Source organism: Pipistrellus hanaki (genome assembly GCF_964339955.1).
Source record: "Pipistrellus hanaki genome assembly, chromosome: X".
Classification (NCBI taxonomy): Eukaryota; Metazoa; Chordata; class Mammalia; order Chiroptera; family Vespertilionidae; genus Pipistrellus; species Pipistrellus hanaki.
This window is the reverse complement of record NC_140524.1, coordinates 74,346,850-74,366,120: the sequence shown is the minus strand read 5'-3', so window position 1 is coordinate 74,366,120 and position 19,271 is coordinate 74,346,850. Positions and strand designations below refer to the sequence as shown.

At 41.3% G+C, this 19,271-nt stretch overlaps 2 protein-coding genes across 12 annotated transcripts in view; both read right to left on the bottom strand.

The window, feature by feature from the left end:
* ARHGEF9 (Cdc42 guanine nucleotide exchange factor 9) overlaps nucleotides 1–19,271 on the bottom strand; it is a 306,848-nt gene that overhangs the window by 128,400 nt on the left and 159,177 nt on the right. The window contains exon 1 of one of the 11 annotated variants that reach the window (XM_084869464.1): nucleotides 14,540–14,681. The exons of 5 other annotated variants lie outside the window; for them this stretch is intronic. Coding sequence is in view for 3 of the 6 variants with exons in the window: in XM_084869462.1 (XP_084725588.1) it covers nucleotides 14,529–14,537 (9 nt within the window). In the remaining 3 variants the exon portion in view is untranslated. Of the gene's footprint in view, nucleotides 1–4,900; nucleotides 4,920–14,528; nucleotides 14,682–19,271 lie in introns of those variants that run through there. 5 more of the 11 variants (XM_084869458.1, XM_084869462.1, XM_084869457.1 and 2 more) reach the window with 5 other exon arrangements.
* LOC311614707 (uncharacterized protein) lies at nucleotides 14,719–14,898 on the bottom strand (the record flags this gene model as incomplete). Its single annotated transcript, XM_084869806.1, has 1 exon — nucleotides 14,719–14,898. One exon carries the CDS (start codon nucleotides 14,896–14,898, stop codon nucleotides 14,719–14,721), a length of 180 nt encoding a protein of 59 aa, XP_084725932.1.

Genomic DNA, 19,271 nt, shown 5'->3' with positions numbered 1-19,271 from the left:
CAGTTCAGCATTTTATATGGCTCTTTTCACATCCTTCAGTTATGAATTCTTATACCCACCAATCCTGAGACTTTATAGGTAAGCCCATTTTATAGACCAGAAAACTGAGGCTCAAAAGAACTTTGCCCACAACATATGGGGTGAGGAAAAATCTGTACATGAACCAACACAGTCTAGTTTCTGACCCACCCCCTAAAAAGCAGGTGAAATGACCCTGAGCACAAAACTTAGAATAAGAAACTCTATCAGCGTCCAAACAAGCACTCAAGGCTGTTCCCTCTGTCAGGTGGCATGATTTTTAGGAAGAAGTCCCTGCTCCTGATGCCCCTTACTTTCCCTCACTATACAGGGTTCCTGAGGAGTCAAACTTATATGACCAACTAAATACTGTAAACAAATGTTTTCTGGGAATTGACTTGGCATTGAAAACCATCTTTACAGATGGGGTGACCCCAGCATAACTTTGGCCAATCTGACCTCATGAGGTTGCCTTCCTTTGGCCCCCACTTGGGCCTTTTCTTTCTATGGCTACTATGATATGAGTCAGGCCCAGTTGTTGGTGGAAGCTTTGGGGATAGGGGAAGTACAGGTTTGTAGGTAAAGAACCAGTACATTTCCAAAGCATTTTCTGAACTCTTAGCCTAGGTGAGCCTTGCCAGCATCTGGATGCAATTCTGGCTATTTTACCTATTGACCAAATAAGACTCAGATAGAAGCAGAGTAGCATGCAGAACTATTGATTTCCAGTCCAAAGCTAAGAAACTGACATGAGGCTGTCACAGTTAACAGTAACCTCTAAGGATGGTACTCCAGGGCAGACCAGCCACACTCTGGCCACCGATCTCACTGCTTCTTACCCTCCGTCTAGACCCTGTCTAGGGGCCTGCCTCCCCCTTCCAGCTCCAGCCTTTGGTACAAAGGGGCAGAAAGGTCTCCCTAGGACACCCTGACCTAGTTTCCAGCTTGAGAAACTAAAAATAGCAAGCCCTCATTAGTGGGGCCAGATGGCCCAAGCTGCTATGCCTAGGAGCAGGGCTGTGGTCATTAATGATGTGGCTCTTCTCTCCACCAGCCACTGACTCAGGAGAGACTGGACTTTTGCCCCGCTTTATGCATCCTACTAGTTCACCTCTCACGCACAATTTAGATCTAGTTGTTCAGTTCAAGTTGTTAATTCATTCCTAAGAAAACAAACTATAATATTCAGTTGCTTTAAGTTTTCTAGGACACTACTTTACAATCACATCATTCCATAATGGTTTGTAATGGATTAAGGAGTTCAGGAGCAGCCTCAAGCTTTCTACATTGATCAATGTCAATTTATCTTTCTCATTTTTCTCGATCTGCCTGTTAACCTGAAATCTGAATACTTGGTTCTAAGTTTCACTTGCTTTGTGGAGCTTGCTATAACACATTCCACCTTGCATATTTATTTTACTCCTGAATTCACTGCCCTCTGGTTCTGATTCAAGGATAAGGGAAGGGGGAGTCAGAGCAAACTGATAGAGGCCCACCAGATGGGGCCAGTGCCCTGTTGTGCCCACTTGGAAGACTGAGACAGCTGGCCAGCCCTACGGATAGGATATGTTCTGCATCAGTGTGTTTCTGTGAGTGTGTCCCATAGATGTGTTCAAATGTGTCTCATGGAGGGGAGGGTTATTTGTTCATGTAAGCCCTTAGGAGTATCTCAGGGATAGGAGTATGAGTCCAGGGTGCAACAGAGTGTGTATCTCAGAGTGCCCCACATGTATGTGTACTATGAATATGTGCCCCTATGGGTGTGCTGTTGTGCCTTAAATGCGCACAAATTTGCATAAGCCTACCTCATCCGTCTGTGTGTGTGCCCTGCCTATGTTGAGTATGTGATAAGTTTGAGTATGTCTCATGGTTAATTGAATGTGTGCACTCCAAGTGTGTTAATGTAAAAGTAAACTCCACAAGTGTTGTCCCATGTGCATACCAAACACACCATACATGTGTCTGAGTGTGTGAAAGTGTGCATCACATGTGACCTATAGTGTGTGGGTATGGGTGAAGGACATGGAAAACCAATGTGGTAATAAGGCTGAACCAATTTTCCTCTCCAACAATTTTTTTCCCCTAACAACTTTCCTCTAAGACACCCAAGTCTATCTGCTCCTAACCAGGTCAAAGTACCTGGGTTCAAAGTTCATCTCTGTCACTTCCTGAATGTGGTGGCCATAGCTGCTTTTCCTAAGAGGCCTAATCACCACTCCATTTATACAAGGGGCCTCATAACTATGAAGTCTAGCATCTAGGAGATGAAAAGAGAGACAGGACAAGACTGTGAGACTTCGGGCAAGTTTTTGCTTCTCCCTAGGCCTCAGTTTCCTTAGCAGTACAGTGAGAGAGTGGGTTCAATGATCTTAAGTATAAGGCTCTTTCTTATTCTCATCTATAGAATTTCTCACTATGGACTAACTCTAGTCCCTCACACAACCTCCACACACACAAAAAACAAACAAACAAACAAACAACAACAAAAAAAAACCAGTCCACAGATAATGCATGTGGAATAGTACCTACAGATGTCATATTTTAACTAAGCCCCCTCTAGCCTTGGGCAAGCTACTGGTTGATTCCCTAACCCTGCCATTCCATACTCATTTTTTTCCAGTGGTCTGAGCCACTTAGTGTAAAGAGGATAAAGTCTCAAAGAATTACACTCTTCACCAAAGTTCAGGCAAAATTAGATAGGATTGATCCAAAGCATTTCCCCCCATCTGTTGGGATGACTGTAGGAACTAGTGATGATAATGAGTCACCTTTTAGGCTCAAAGCCTAGTCTTTAAGAATAGGACCAATAAATCTATAAAGAGAAACCTCCAAAAAGGGTATAAAGGGCCATATAATCTAGGGCCACTCTTCTGCATTTGGAAAGGCCTGTTATGCATCCTTGGATGATATAATATCTGGGTGGACTTAGCATAGGTCAAATAGATGTATATGAATTGACAATTAGTGGTTTAATGTCAACCTAACCAAAGTTATCTTATGGCATCTGCCTAGTTTGCCCTGCTCTCTTGACTAACTTTTAAGAACCTAATTAGAAGCAAACTATAAAGGCATCTTAAAAACAAACTCCTTGCCTAAGGCCACTTAGTATGGGTTGCTTGACAACAGCTATCCCTTTATACTATGCTCTTCCTAGTTAGTACACAACTGCCTTTAAAAGGCAGCACTGATCTCAGCCAATCAAAGTAAATCTCTGTGTTTTCATTTTCTTAGCCATAAAATGGGGAGAATAATCCTGGCCTGAGTACTTCATACAATTGTGGTGGAAAACCAATGTGATAATAAGACTATACAATAGTTATTTTCTCACCTTGCCCTGGTAGTAATGAGAAATTTCCAAACAAAATGATGCAGATAAATGTGAAGAGTGTATATTTGTTCTAAGTAGGTCATCTGTTAAGAGCCTGTTATTTATAACACAACTCTTAATCATATCAGGAAAACCCAATAATGTTCATCACAAATCTTAGCCAAAAACCTAGAGGCCAAAAAATTAGACTTTAATTATCAAGTTCCTAGGTGGTTTTGGCTTTATGGACTTGAGAAGGCACTAAAAAAATAATAATAATAAAATTCACTTTAGTTTTCTTCCAAATTTCTCTTTTTGCTTTGCATGAGATAGGGAGAGAGAAAGCTAGTCCGTTATTCATAGCATCATATTTGTGGCCAGGTGAGGGGATGGAGCTGTGGGCAAATAAAAGAAAGCTTCTTATAAGAAAAACCCTATCTTCCCACAAAGAACAGAGAACACAAGCAGAGTTTCTACCCTTCCAAGGGAGGGAAGTAAAATAGTCCTTCATGATGTGATAGAGATAAATAAAGCACAAAGAAATTGGATTTGTTCAAGGTCACCTAGTGACTAAGTTTATATTTGCAATCAGATTTTTTCATGTGTATTTCTTTTACTAACAAAACCTTAATGGAGCGCCAACCAAGTGTTGGCCTTTCAACTATAGCAATCACCCAGAGACTTCCTCCTCAGAAAAATCACAGATAATCAACCCCGATTAACAGAAAACCAATTCAGAAAGGCTAAGTGACTTGTCCAAGGTCACAGAGCTAAAAAATGCCAAACTACTAGCTCAGAGACCCTTTGGTTTCCATCACACCATAAGGTTTCCCTTACCACCCTTGAAAAACAAAAGAAGCTTGACACATTGTGTTTTCATGGAAGATTCCTTTGTCTGTCTGTGCCAAGTTCTCCAGTTTTTACAATGAGGGAATTAAACTCAGGACAGATGTAACACCCCTGTCCTAGAAGATATAACTGTCTAGAATGACTTTAAAGGGCACTATAACTTCCAGAGTTCGATCCAATATCAAACACTCTATGACAACAAGTTTTTTAGTCTCATTTTTCTCATCTATAAAATGAAGATAGCCCTAACTGGTTTGGCTCAGTGAATAGAGCATTGGCCTGTGAACTGAAGGGTTCCAGATTCAATTCCAGTCAAGGGCACATGTCAGGTTTGCAGGCTCAATTCCCAGTAGGGGGCATGCAGGAGGCAGCCGATTAAAGGTTCTCTCTCATCATTGATGTTTCTAACTCTCTATCCCTCTCCCTTCCTCTCTGAAATAAAAATATATTTAAAAATACATTAAATAAATAAAACGAAGATAATCCTGTCCCACCTACATTACAGGGCCACAGAGAAGATCATGTGAGACCATGTAAAGTCCAGTGCAAAGCGTAAGACAATGTTCAAGAGGTACTGCCAAGAATCAAAGGAGAATCAAGTGAGCATCCACTGGCTCCAGTTGCTTTTCTCTAAATTTAGGTAGAGAAACTATCTATGCATGATCTGTTAAATAAATCTTTTTGAGCCCTCCTGTATAGTTCAACCTGTCTTCTCAAGAAAATCACCTCAGCCAGTTGCAAGGTCCAGAGGAAATTAATAAATCCTTCCACTGTCTTGGGCCCGAAGCACAAAGCAGTGTCATCATTTTGCCTTTGTTCCGAACTCTCCCAACTGTACCAGGCCTATCAGAACCTCTCTGAGGGACGCCTAGCTCCCAGTGCCTCTTTCCTAATGCCAAAACACCCACTTCCCAGGCTTCCTGCAAACCAGTGGGGTTCATGGAGAGAGGAGGGAGAAGTGAGTGAGCAGAGGAGCGGCTGTGGGAGGTACAGCTAAAAGTAGCTGCTGCCTTTAAGCACCACACTCTGAGGGGGTGGGCCTCTTAGCACATCTTTGCTGCAGCCAGATGGGCAGGGAGGTGCATGGTTTCCCCTCATCTAATGAAGGCAGGCAGGCAGAAAGATCAGAGCTGCCAGAACCTTTCCCAAAGCTGTCTATGGATGCTCAGCGCTGGCCTCCTCTGGGCTCAGCGAGTGGATGGCCTTGCAGCACAGGACTGCATCCAGGCCTCCCTGACTCAGAAGAACAAATATAGTCTGCAGAAGATTCTGTGCTTCTCCACTCCCATCTCAATGCCTGGCACCCCAAGGGCTGGTGACAGGCCTACTCCCCTCCAGGAGGTTACATAATACTCCTTTATTCCCAGCTTCTCTGTCAGCTCACCTTCTCCAACCAAACCTGAGAGCATTCAGGTTTCTGATCTAGCCAATGAGACATAGATCCAGTACCTTACAGCAGAGGTAGCAGATTACAGGGGGCAAGGGCTTGATTTGAGGAGTCAGGATCACAGGCCTATGACTAAACCTCGGACAAGTGCCTTTCCCTTCACTGTCTTAGTTTTCTCATTTGTAAAATAGGAAGGGGAAAGGCATGTTGCAGATCTCCAAAGTGCTCTAATCTCTTCCCTTATGTGATTCTCTGTTAATTCTGGCCACTTAAATGAAAGCCCCTCTCTCCTACCCAAGGTTGACCTATTCTCCAAGTGGTCTGGCTGAGTTGGGCACTCTCCTAATTCCAAGACCCCTGATAACTTGCATTGACAAGATGGTTGCCTGGAACTCTAGACACTGTCATCCTCGTCTGTCCCAGGCCCATTTCAGCTGGACAACTTCTGCTTTTTCCTGTTTTATATAGAAGTTTCTGGCCCATATTTCACTTAAGAACATGGTTCTTCTATTGAATCCACAGCTCATGTTAGTGACGTGGAAACTGAGTCCCAGTGAGGAAGGGCCTTGACCAAGTTCTGACAGGGCAACAGCTTGCTCCCAGGGGTCCCAAGACAATTTCCAGTGTTTTTTCTTCTACTGAAAGTTTGCCTTCTATATGCAGTCCCTTGACCATGTAGATACAACTTTCCCTCTTCTGTGCTATCAAACCTTGACCTTCATGCTTAAAAACCAAATGTCCAACTCCTTCCAGGGGCCTGAAACTAGCACAAAAGAGTGATAAGAACAAGGAAGAACTGACCTTATATACATCCCTCCCTTAACATTTTCTTTTACTCTAGGTTTCCCCTTTGTTCCTTTTTTTCAACGTTTCCTCCTGAGTTCTGCTCTATGTCAATGGAACTCCTACAATTCTCAAAAAGTCATGATGATATTATGACCAGAGTTGACTATACAGGCTACACTGGAAGAACTGAAGGATGCGGTATTAAGAGGCCTAGGTACTACCACTTCCTGACTGTGTGAAACCTCAGTTTCCTCAACTAATTCCAGTTTGGGGGGAGGATTCAATGAAATAACTAAAGAACTTTATTTGTTGAAATTCTAATTAACAGTAGTAGTATTAACTAAATGAATAGCTACTTAAAATACTGCAGAAAGGGGTTCTGAGCTGTCAAAGCAGCCCTCCTAGGCTTTTCCAGATCTATGAGGCTGGTATTTTATCTATAAGAGTCAAGTCTCAGTTATCCATGAAATATGTTTCTTCAACAAATGTTAAATCCCAAAAAGGCATTCCCCTGCCACTCAACTCACTGTAGGGCTCCCTTCCCTGCTGGCAACCAGTGTGTGTTCAATAAATATGACCTACAGTTCAATTGTTCTAGAAGAAACCTAAACCAAATATAATTAGGAAAAAAATTCTATTACCCCCCAAATCACCCTATACATTACAATCCTGTTAAAATTAATCTACAGATTACCTGCTCACTTTAAATAATAATATTCTTAATCATTTTTGATCATCAGTATTCATCACAAAGTAATCACAGATCATTAGAGCTAGAAGAAATCTTTAGAGCTCTCTAATTCACCTAACCTTATTTTACAGATTAGGAAACCAAATTTCATTGGAAAGAAGTAGTTTACCCAAAGTCACTCAGTGAATAAACAAAAATTTTCCCACTAGTATAGCAAATGCATAGGAAGATATTTTTTTTTTCTTGAAGGGTTCAAAGCAACTCAAACCTAACACTTTTAAGTCCAAATAGGTCCTAAGACTACTTACTTTCAATGGTTGAGTCCTCCTTTTTGAGGTGGGCACAAGCCCCTAGCATTTGTCAAGGCCCCCACAGTCCAGGAATAAACTGTTACGATCTGTGAAACCTGCCTATTCAAGTGTGCAGTAAGCCAGTTTCAGGCTGAGCTGACATTTCCTCTGAATATAGCAGTCATTCTCATCTCATGCTAAACATTCCTTCCACCTCAGGGAGCTTTTAAAAAATATTGATGCCAGGGCCTCACTATGACCAATACAATCACATCTCCCTCAGAGATTCTAAGAATTGTTAGTCTTGTTAAATCCCCAGGTGATTCCAATGTGCAGATAGGACTGAGAACCACTGGGTTAATTAAAACAATTCAGCCAACCAAGAAAAGCATGCATAAAGAGTTTACTGAACGTTTTAAAAACAAAATATATACTGTTTTAAAGCTACATCTATGCTGTTCTGCTTTCCAAAAGAGTAGATCAAAGTGATACACAGAATCTACAGTATAGCACTGACCCTCAAGCAAATTCTGGACCCAGTTAGGAAACATACAGTTTGTGGGTATTGAAAGAAAACAGGGAATCCTAGATCCTCCAACAGGATTTACCAGGAGTAAGATACCAAGTGACTCATACTCCTTGGTCATTGGCTTGATAGGTGATTGCTATGAACCTAAAATACATCTTGATGTCTATAAAGCATACAAGTCTATCATGGCACATTATCCTCATTAACACATTGGTAAGATAGATGATGGTAGAGTCTCAATGTATTCTGCACTGATTGACCAGGCATATACAAAAATTAACGGGCTCCAACTCCAACAAAGGGAATCTGGTGAGATGTTAGAGGAACAAGTATCCATCATATTGAACATTTATTTGAATCATCAACTTGAATGATACTTATTCAGTTTTTGATAGATGATATGCTAGAAGAGTGCCAATCTGTGTCATGGCATAAAGAAAACATAATTAACCCTTCTAAAAAAATAAATAAATAAAGCTAAAATGGGCCAACCAAATAAAGTTTCACTGATGCAATGCTAGAAGGTACTGTTAATTGGTTTCACAGTATAAAGAAAAATTTTTAAATCCATAGAAAAAACAAGAATAATGGACCAACCAAACAAACAAAAAACAAACAAACAAACAAACAAAAAAACGTAACAAGTTTGGTTGAAAAGGCCACTTTCATGAAAAAATAGAGAACTGGACTAGACAGCAAAGTATTTGAGCCTATAACCCAAGAGACTAATACAATGGTTTTTGATCTTGGCAGCACATTTGAATCACCTTGTGGAGCCTTAAATTTCAAAAATTTTTAAAAAGTTGCTGGGGATCTACCCCATGCCAACTAAGTCAGAATCTCTGAGTAGGGACCTGGTATGGGAAGTTAAAAAACTCTCCAACCAAGTTTCCTCAAAAAACTGAAAATGCAACTCCCATTTGACCCAGTAATCCCACTCCTAGGAATATATCCCAAGAAACTAGAAACACCAATCAGAAAGGATATATGCACCCCTATGTTCATAGCAGCACAATCTACAATAGCTAGAATCTGGAAACAGCCTAGGTGCCCGTCAGCAGATGATTGGATCCAAAAACTATGGTACATCTACACAATGGAATACTATGCTGCCATAAAAAAGAAGGAATTCTCATCATTTGCAGCAACCTGATGGAATTGGAGAGCATCATGCTGAGTGAAATAAGCCAATCAATGAAAGAGAAACACCACATGACCTCACACATTTATGGATAATAAAGAACATCATAAACTGATGAACCAAAAGATAGATATAGAGACAGTAAAGCAACAAGCAGACTGTCAATTTACAGTGGGGAGGGGAAGGAGATCTGGGGGAGATAATAGATCAACCGAAGGACTTGTATACATGCATATAAGTACAACCAATGGACATAAAACTCTGGGGAGGGAGGGTATGTATGGGAGGGAGGGAGGCAAAAAAAATCAATAAAATATATTTTAAAAAAATAAATAAATAAAAATTTAAAAATAAAAATAAATAAATAAATAAAAAGGAAAACAAAAAAAACTCTCCGACCAATCAGAATATTCAGTGAGGGTTAGAACCAGTACAAGGCTGCATTATTAGATAATTCATAGACAAATCAAAGTCCCTTTGTACTTGATCCTGATCAGGGCACACCTGGAATATCATGATCCCTTATGAGCAACACATTTTTAATAAAATATATAAATATAAGAGTGCTTCAAAAGGAAGAAGAACAACTGTATGAAAACGTCAGTTCCTTCAAAATATTCTTTATTTTAGGCCCCACAAATTCACACTGCTTTTCTCCTTGAAAATCTCAAAGTTTTCATAAGACTAAAGGGAACTCTGATGTATATTCAAGATAAAAGGCAGCATTTTCTCAAATAATTTTGTGCAAAAACTGCTATACAAATGAAAGGTATTAAAAACACTAAAAATTTAAACAAGTAGCTGAGGAAGCCAGTATGAAATCAGGGAACACTTATATACTTCTCTCTCCACCTGACTGCATTCAGCCTCACATTAGCTGGGAATGATCAATTCTGACTCCCACCCCTCTTTTGAAAAGCAGACTCACTCCCATCCCACCAATCTCTCTGACCTTTACTTTCCTCATCTATAAAACCAGGAATAACAATCAGCCCTACATATTTTACAAGGCTGATGTGACACTGAAAATTAGAAAGAGAAAATTCTTTGTAAACTCTATAGGCCCATGCACTGACAAGGGATTGCCATTACTGGAATATTTCTCAAGCTTTCTCTCTCCTCTAGGCCTTCCCCCTTCTAGTTTTTCCACTTCATACTTTTGTGCAAGGGTAAAGCATAATAAGCTAAATACTATTGAGACCCAACTAGTGACAGGAGACACTCTGCAGATATCAGATGAACTAAACTTTGATCAAGGATTCTTGGAAAGCAGGAAACTCAGTTGGCCTAGAACAAGTTGCAGAGATAGAATAAGAGCTAGAGAGTCTAAGATTCTACATCTCCTTCCCACTTCTTGGGGCAAAGCCACTGGGGCTGGATCCAGATGCTTTGTGAGAAGTCTTCTGAGGAGGCAGTTATTTTGGGAGAATAGGCTCAATTCCCAATTGTGTCCCTGTCCAGAGTAAGCACTCCACAGGCCAAGGGGAGCAGAGGCCAAGATGGCAGACAAAGGCTAAGAGGAGGACATGATTTGGCACCATCCCTATGACTGCGAAAGTGTGCCCTCCAAACACAGTCAAGCAATCTCAATCTGGGCTTCACCACAGGGCAGAAGAGCACTTTAATTTCGGGCTCACTACAGTCACTCAGCTCCCTAGCCACTTAATCACACACATACAAGTAATGAGCAAATCTCAGCGAGGGCCCAAATCCTGGTCTCCAGCCCCACAATTAAACTGGCCTTCCCAATTTGCCTAGCCTTTCCAGTAAAATAAACTATTCAGAGACCAACAACATCAAAACAATTGCCCCCAAATTTCACACTGTAGCTGAACTAGGTTCCCTAAGCCAAAACAACACTGGGGCACACTGTGCAAGCAGATGTTGCAGGTTCTGATAAATAGAGGCTGTCTTGATGGGGAAAAGCACTCTCGATTTGTTTCTACTACACTATCACTTCACCTCTTCCCTGTCTCAGCCAAAAATCAGGGTGAAAAAAACATTTTTTAGGGCCTACAGACCTCCTTGCACTAAAGTTGGGCTGTGATATGGCTCAGTTAATCTTAAGGAGAAGGCAGTAACCCAAAGGGAGTTGAAACCAGGAGCATTCCAATAAACAATCCCCATGGCTGGGAGAAGGCTAAGCTCAGAATACCTTCTGTGCATGTGTTTTCTAGACAGGCAGTGAGTATCTTGCTGTTTGTCCTCTATCCCAAAGCATCTCTCCAAGTCCATTTGGGCTCAAGCCCCCTTTCTCCAAAGGCCTGGCGCCCGGGCATTTAAAGAGTGATATCTGGAGCTCAGCAGGAGCTGAGTGATGCAATGGTTGCTAGGATACCGGCTAAGGGTATTTTTTTGAATCCCCAGTAGGGAGCTGGAAGCCAAAATTCCTGAGCTGGAATTTTGCCCCTCCTAGTAGCAAAAGGAATCCCCTACCCAAAGGGGTTAGAGAGGGGGAAAAGAAAAGAGGAACCATATTGGAAAATTTTAGGACACACCAGAGAGAAAAAGCCCTCTTTTCTTATCTACCCACTGACAGATGTATCAGTGGAGGGAACAAAAAGAGAATGGGGAAAATAAAGAAAAGAGGCAGGAAAGGGAAGGGGAAAAAGTCAAAATACAGAGGATTCCATTCCTCTGGCTTCATTTTTCATTTTCTCCCACTCTTTTCTTTTTGCATACCCTCACAAATCTGAATGAGAAATGCCAAACCTTTAGGATTCACAGAAGTAAAAAGTCACACTGCCAACTTTGGTTTTCTACTTCTCAAACTCCCTTTTAGCTACTGTAGGGTGGCCTGCCATCTGGTTAGCAACATTCCATTATTTGCCTAGAGATAAATTAATCTGAAAAATGCTTACCGATTTTGCCAATTAAATTACTGATGGAAGGGCTCATTCAAGCTACCCCTTTAGTCTGAGGGGTCCTGGGGGCTGGTGGGAAGACTGGCAGGGGGAACACCCATCTATCTTATACAAGGAGGCCATTCAGAACTGTGGAACTCAATGCATGCTCTTTTGTTTTTCCTCATTCCTTGCACAAGTAACCTCCATCCACATTAATGAGTGTACACCGCCCCCCCACACACAGAAGGGTATGCACACATACCCATGAACATACTATCACACAACCTACACACATACATTCCCATAGGATTTCTGACAAGGGCCTGTTAGGCACCCAGTCCTGAAGGTTGTGGCATTTCATGACATTACTTTGTCATAAACCTGGCTCAAAGATCAGCTTTAGAGAGAACCCTTCTCCCCTCAGGGGAAAAGAAAAAGAAAAAAAAGCCATTGTTGTAGTGGCTTTCTCACATAGTTAGGTGAAAAAAATCTCTTAGGTGAAACTTAAAATTTCTCTAGATACCAGCAACCAGCTATTTCTTCCGCCCACTTTCCATTATCTTTGATTAAAATTTTGTTTTCCTTCTCATTTGTCTTTACAGTTCACCCCCTTTTATTTCAAGTGTCTATGGGTACCAAAAAGCACAGAATGCAAAAACTTGGAGGTCACTTAGTGTAACCATCCCTAAATGCCAATGTTACAGGGAATCCCAAACCCACTGAGAAATTGCCCAAGGTCAAACAGCCACTGAACAGAGAAAACCCAGGTCTTTAGTGCCCAGCCTAGAGCCTTTCCTCACTCTTCAATACTGTCTTAGAATAAAGTGCCCAGTTAAAATATAAACTTACTTTAGATACCAATAGAGATAGGGGGGAGGGCCATCTCACTAGATTCTCATTGCAAAGAAACAAGTTTTTAGTTCAACTCAGGGAGGCCCACAAAGGAGTACATAAGTACCAGTGCCGGCAAACTGTCCAGATCATGCTCATATCATGGTACAAATCAAATTAAAAAGTCAGCTTCTCACCCACACCAAGCCAAAGAGAGCAGACCTAAAACTCAAAACCTCTTCTGATGCCATTAAATAAAACTCTCTGGGTTCTGAGGTCAGGATAACTTCAAGAGCCCCCTTCATAGCCCATATCCTTTCATAATCAGTTCCCAAGAGATTAAACAACAGAACATGGAACTTGAAAGCACAATTCCAGGAGATTTTCACATCACACATGAGCAGCTGCCCACTCAGGTGTAGGAGGAACATGTGTGTGGATGTGTATGCGCCCTGATTCATTGCTACATGAGACAGAAATGGCACTATTTCTAGGCAGATAAGCAAGGGAATGAGGAAAACTTGCCTACATTAGCAGGTAGAAGGAAGGAAAACAAGTATGCACATTAGCATCAGAGACATCTTTTTCCTGGCTTTGCCAAGAGCTTTCTCAGCAGAAACAGAAATATAAAAATAATAAAAGCAATAACAACAGCAACCACCACCACCATCACCATTGACACAAATATGCAAATATATGGCAAATTAAAATGTTTCTAGCTCATGGTTTCCCCACTCATACCCCATTCCATCCAGACTTTGGGGGGAGGGGGAGAGAATGGGTTAGAGATGCTCAAAACTCTCCTTAGTAAGATACATCCTTTCATTGTTATGGAAATCTTTTAATTAGAGATACTTCTGGTCTTAAAGAACAAACAAGTAGGCAAACAAAAACCACCACTTTCTCATTAGCACTAGAGCAAGTTCTATTTAAAACGTAGTTCAAGCACATCATTGCAAATGAGATAACCTGAAAGAGGCATATCCAAATACTATTATTCCCAAGGTGGGTAAAGAGCTGGCTTTTCTTGTTGTTGGTTTGTTTGTTTTGGTTGTTTTGTTTTGTTTTGTTTTGTTTTTGAGGACATACAGAGAACATCCCCAAATTCAAATCCAGGGGTAGTCTTTGGGAAAAGAAACCCAATAAAAGCTCACGAGTGTCTTCTCTTACTAATTCATAGCAGTCAGGTAATGCTTTTACATCCCATACCATAATTCAAAAAAAATTTTGATATTTAATGCTTTAAGAAATGTTTTAAAGGTGGCGTCTTTCCAAATTGGAAACTGAACCCTTGACAGCAAATTGAAATTCAAAGGACAGAGTCACCAACTGCCAGCTCAATGCACCCACCACATCACTTCTCAAATTCTCCCTTCTATTAGAAACTATAGAATCATTTCCTTAAATTCATTCATTCCATCATTTTTTTCTTCTAAACATCCAGTGCAAGACTGTCTTTCCTAAGATGTCAAAAATTCATCATGCTCTTCCCACAAGCCCCCTTTAACCCCAAACAAATCCAAATACAATCCTGATAGCAAGAGAGAAATTTTGACTAAAATTCCCTCATGGAATTTAAAAATAGTTTTCAAGAAAATGAGTTGACAAAACACCACAAACAGCCAAAGCCACTGTTTAAGGATGCAGAGCTTGTTCCGTGAACGTCACATAAATGGAGAATGCACACACACACACACACACACACACACCACACACACACACACACACACACACGCACACTTAAATAGAAAGCATTTCTTTATCAACAATTTTACTCAAGCAATAAGCAACTACACTCACAGGCATACTTAAAAGACAAGACACGACAAAAGATTTAGGGAGAGATAATATACCAACGTCATACATATCACAGCGAGGCCATGTTGAAGCTCAAAACGTTTTCCCCCCTGAGTAAGAAAGCTTGCTCTTTTTCTCTCCCTCTCTTTCCCTGTCTCTGACTGTCTCTCTTGATTTTTTTTTTCTCGGTGGTTCTCTGGATGAAATCAAATCGAGTTAGCAACAGTTCAGATGGCTGGACTCCATTCAGCGCGTTCCCAGGAAAAACATGAGTATGACATTGACAAGCAGGAGGACTACAATTACGGCAAAAACGACTACAGTTTGCACATCCAGGGTCATGGTGCAATGCAGAACACTGTAGTGTTCCAGGTGGGGGGCCGGCAGATTGGGAGATGTCAGTCTCTGTTCTGTCAGACTGTCCATACAGCCACCATTCTAGAAAGGAAAGGAGGAAGTCGGATGGTTAGGGAAGGGTTGGGTTTGGTGCCCGAGTTTGGTAGGGGGGGAGGGGGAGGGGAGAGAGGGGAGCTTGTTTCACCCCTTCTCAGGATTGAGCTGATTTTTCTTCCCTAGCTGAGAAATCTTAGCTTGCGCTGAAGTCGGCAGAGTCCAGCATTCTCTCTCGGGCGCCACGGAAAAGGCAAAATCCTGGCTTTCAAAGGGAAAGGCGGGAGGAACCAGTGCGAGGTTCTCCAGCGCCTGCTCAGTCTTTCTGTCCGGCGTGTGTCCGTCCGCCTGCCTGGCTACCGGTCAGTCTTGGTCTCCCCTACTCCCTCTAGTTCGCTTGCTTCCCTACGCTTGCTAGCTCTCTTCGTGGGGCTCCTGGTTGCCAGCCACACCTTACAACCCTGCCTGCTGGCTCTCTCCCTCTCCTTCCCCCAGCCCCCAGCTTGTGGGCTGAGTTTTTATTCACTGTGCGCATGCAGACGCCTGCGTGAGGCGCAGCACCAGCCTTTGACAGGCCCGCCGGCCAATAGCAGGTGCTATAGCAGCATGGTTTCTCGCTGGGGGGCGGAACTTAGGCGGTCGTGCTAGCGGAGAAAACCAATGGGAGGACTCAAGGCACCTCAAGCAGTCTTGCTCCTTTCTCAGGAGCCACCAGCCTGGGTTCCGGTGTGGGGGTGGAGAGCTTGTTCTGAGTGGATTGAGGGGGATGTAGGGAGAGAGAATGGAGGGGCGGAAAAGGATTTGGAAAGAAGAAAGGAGTAGATGGGATAAGATGTGGCAGGAGGGAGGGAGGAGGAAATAAAGGGAAGACCCTGTGGAACAAGGGAAAAACAGAAAGATGGGAAGGGGGGAAGAAGAGATAGGGAATAACATTAGAGAAGGGTTGTACTAAGGAAAGAAAAAGGATGGGGAAGAGGGAAAATAATTTTTTTAAATGGGATAGGTAGATGGGGAGGAGCCATGCCTTGGCAGCCACTTTGGAGCCTGGACAAGAAAGAAGCAAAGGTGCCTTTGGCCCCTGTCTAATTTTTACAGACAACTCAATTAGGTATACAAACTCAACAAACAAGGATACTCTACCAATTATCCAAAATCCAATTCTACTTGGCTTTCTTTGATATATCCACACTTGCAGGTCAGATTTCCTTTCCTATTTTAGTTTCTTTAGATGATGGTGGCTTGCACTTTTCCAGCATGCTGGGTAGTATAAAAGAAAGCTTCCATAAAACTTCCAATCTACTTGTAATAACTGACCTGCTCTGTGTGACTCTGTGCCTGAACTAGGGAAAAGCCCTGAACTAGAGACTAGAAGTTTCATACTTATTCCTAGTACTACCTGAAGCTTGTTGTATGGCTTCTGTGCAACTTCTTTCCCCTCTCTGTCACATGAGTACTTCGACCTATCTGATAATTCGGTGAAACCTCTGAACTCTCACCTCAGAAAAATATCATTTTAATAGATCCCATAAGCCCTCAAAAACTCAAAACTCCCTTAAACAGAAACTTATCTAAAGGCTCTTCTTACTCTTACATTGTAAAAGTGAACAGATAGCTATTGGTAGAGCGGGTCAAGAAACTGAATTAGCCAGAGACAAAGCAAATTAAATTCTGGGACTTCTACCATACTACATACTCTAAGAGGAATGAAAATTGCTTTCAATTCTTTAGAAATCTTTTGAGGCTGGGTCAGTCATACACATTAACTAGATTATTAAAATTCTGAATGAATGCAAGTCATAAATAAAGTGGCCGCTGGCCCTATAAGATAGAATAAAACCCAAAGAAGTCACCACTTTAAAAATATGGGCTTGACCAGAAATCAAACCTGCAACATTGGTATATATGGACAGTGCTCTAACCAAGGTTGCAGGTTTGATTTCTGGTAAGGGTGCATACAAGAATCAACCAATGAATGCATAAATAAGCGAAACAACAAATTAGTGTCTCACTTTCTTCATTCCTCTCTCTCTAAAATAAATAAATAATAAGTAAGTAAGTAAGTAAGTAAGTAAATAAAAATTTTGGCTCATAACACCACCTATGAATGATTCATGACAAAAAAAAAATAACCCTGACTTCTATCAAGTTTCTAGATCCAATTATCAATTTATAGAATGGAGGACAGAAAAATATGTTAAACTGCAATCCTGGGATACACACTGTACAAGACTATAGGACCAACAACCCAGTTCTTAAGCAAATAAATAGGAAGGAAAAGGAGAGACTGGATGTCTCCTGTGAAACTTGTGCATGTGTATGCGTGCACACACACACATTTGTGATATTTATGAGACAACTGGAAATTTGAACAGATTGAATATCTGATTATATTAATTATACAATTAATAAGAATTACTATTAATTGTTGTGGCTAGGTTTAACAAAATGGGGAACTAAATGTAAATCTTTGTGACTTTTGATTTTACAATTGTTTATTAGAAATGACATGAAAAGCATAAGCAACAACAATAAAAAAAAAACACAACTAGGTAAGCTGGACTTCATCAATATTAAAAATTTTGTACTTCAAAGGACACTATCAAGTGTGTGAAAAGAGAACCCATGGGATGGAAGAAAATATTTGCAAATTATATATCTCATAAGAGACTTGTGTCTAAAATATATAAAGAGCTATTATGATCTATACTAATAAAAGGGTAATATGCTAATTAGACTGGGAGACCTTCAAGACAACCTTCCAGATGTCCTTCTGGACAAAGCCACAGTGGCTGCCTGAGGCTCAGGCAAGCCATGGTTGGCAGCTGCCACTGTCCAGGGACAGCCCAAGGCTCAGAGAAGCTGGGGATGGCGGCTGTGAGCTCAGGCAAACTGCCAAAGGAGGCTTCCCAGTGGCTCTAGGCTCACTTAAGGGGTGGTCAGGCTGGCAGGGGAGCAGTTAGGGGGCAATCAAGCCAGCAGGGAAGCAATTAGGGGCATCAGGCTGGCAGGCAGAGGCAGTTAGGGGCGATCAGGCAGGCAAGTAGGCAAGTGGTTAGGAGCCAGTGGTCCTGGATTGGGAGAGGGATGTCTGACTGCTGGTTTAGGCCCAATCCCTGACTGGAGAGGGTGCAGGCCAGGCTGAGGGACACCCCTCTGTGCACAAATTTCATGCACCAGGCCTCCAGTTTATTTATAAAAAGCAAAGTAACCAAATTTAAAAATTGGCAAAGAAGCTGGATAACATTACTCCAAAGAAATGGTCAATAAGAACATGAAAATATGCTCAATATTAACCATTAGGAAAATGCAAATCAAATGTAGGTAATGCAAATGCAGGTTATTACTTGTAATAAGATATAACTGTACACACATTAGAATGGCCATATAAAAATACTAGATAACAAATGTTGGGGAAGATGTGGAAACATTAGAACCTTCATAACACTGCTGGTGGGAATGTAATATGGTGAAGCCACTTTGGAAAACAGTCTGACAATTCCTTAAGTGAAACAAAGAGTTAATATTTGAGCCAACAATTCCACTCCTAGGAGAAAAGGAAAGCATGTCCACATAAAAATTTGTACATGAACATTCATAAAACATTATTCAGTTCACAATGGTCAAATGATGGAAACAACACAAATGCCAGTCAAATGGTGAATGGATAAACAAATGTTGTATATCAAAAGGATGAAACTTAGAAACTATTATAAGTGAAAGAAGCCAGACACAAAAGGCTTTTATATTATTCCATTTATATAAAATATCTATATGGTTAGGGTAAATGCTGTTTAATATAGCTTTTGTTTCAGATTTATTTAAATGTCAATGTGCTAGGTTATGATGTAAAAGGTATTTCTAAAAGCAGATAATGATCAAAATAACTTGAAAGCCACTATTCTAGATTATGTTGAGACAGATATGGTGATCAGAATGGTGCTATAATGTAAGCAATTAGAATCTTTATCCTTGACTTTAAAAGTACAATCTTATCCTGTCTCCACTGACCTTTCAAACCATTACAGCCTGGCTTTCACCCCCTCATACCATAGGAAACTAGAACTTCTTGTGAATATAAACAAATTACCAATGTGCTGCTAACTCTCGTGGCCAATCTTTATTTTCCCTGATTTCTCTGCCACTTGACTCCTTGGATTCCTCTTCCTCCCTGAAATGTTCCTTCTGCCTTGGGAACACCAACCTCATGGCCTGTCTGGATATATTGTCTTTACTTACTGCCTAGGTTCTTCTTCACCCAGTCATTAAGGCCACGATTTCTCAGGGTTCTTCTAATTTCAGTCCCCCTTTCTTCTCATTCCACACATGCACTGAATGATGAGCCCTTGTATCCCCAAGACTTGAACTGCCATCTACATTACACATGATGCTCCTCCTTTCAACAAAGTTAC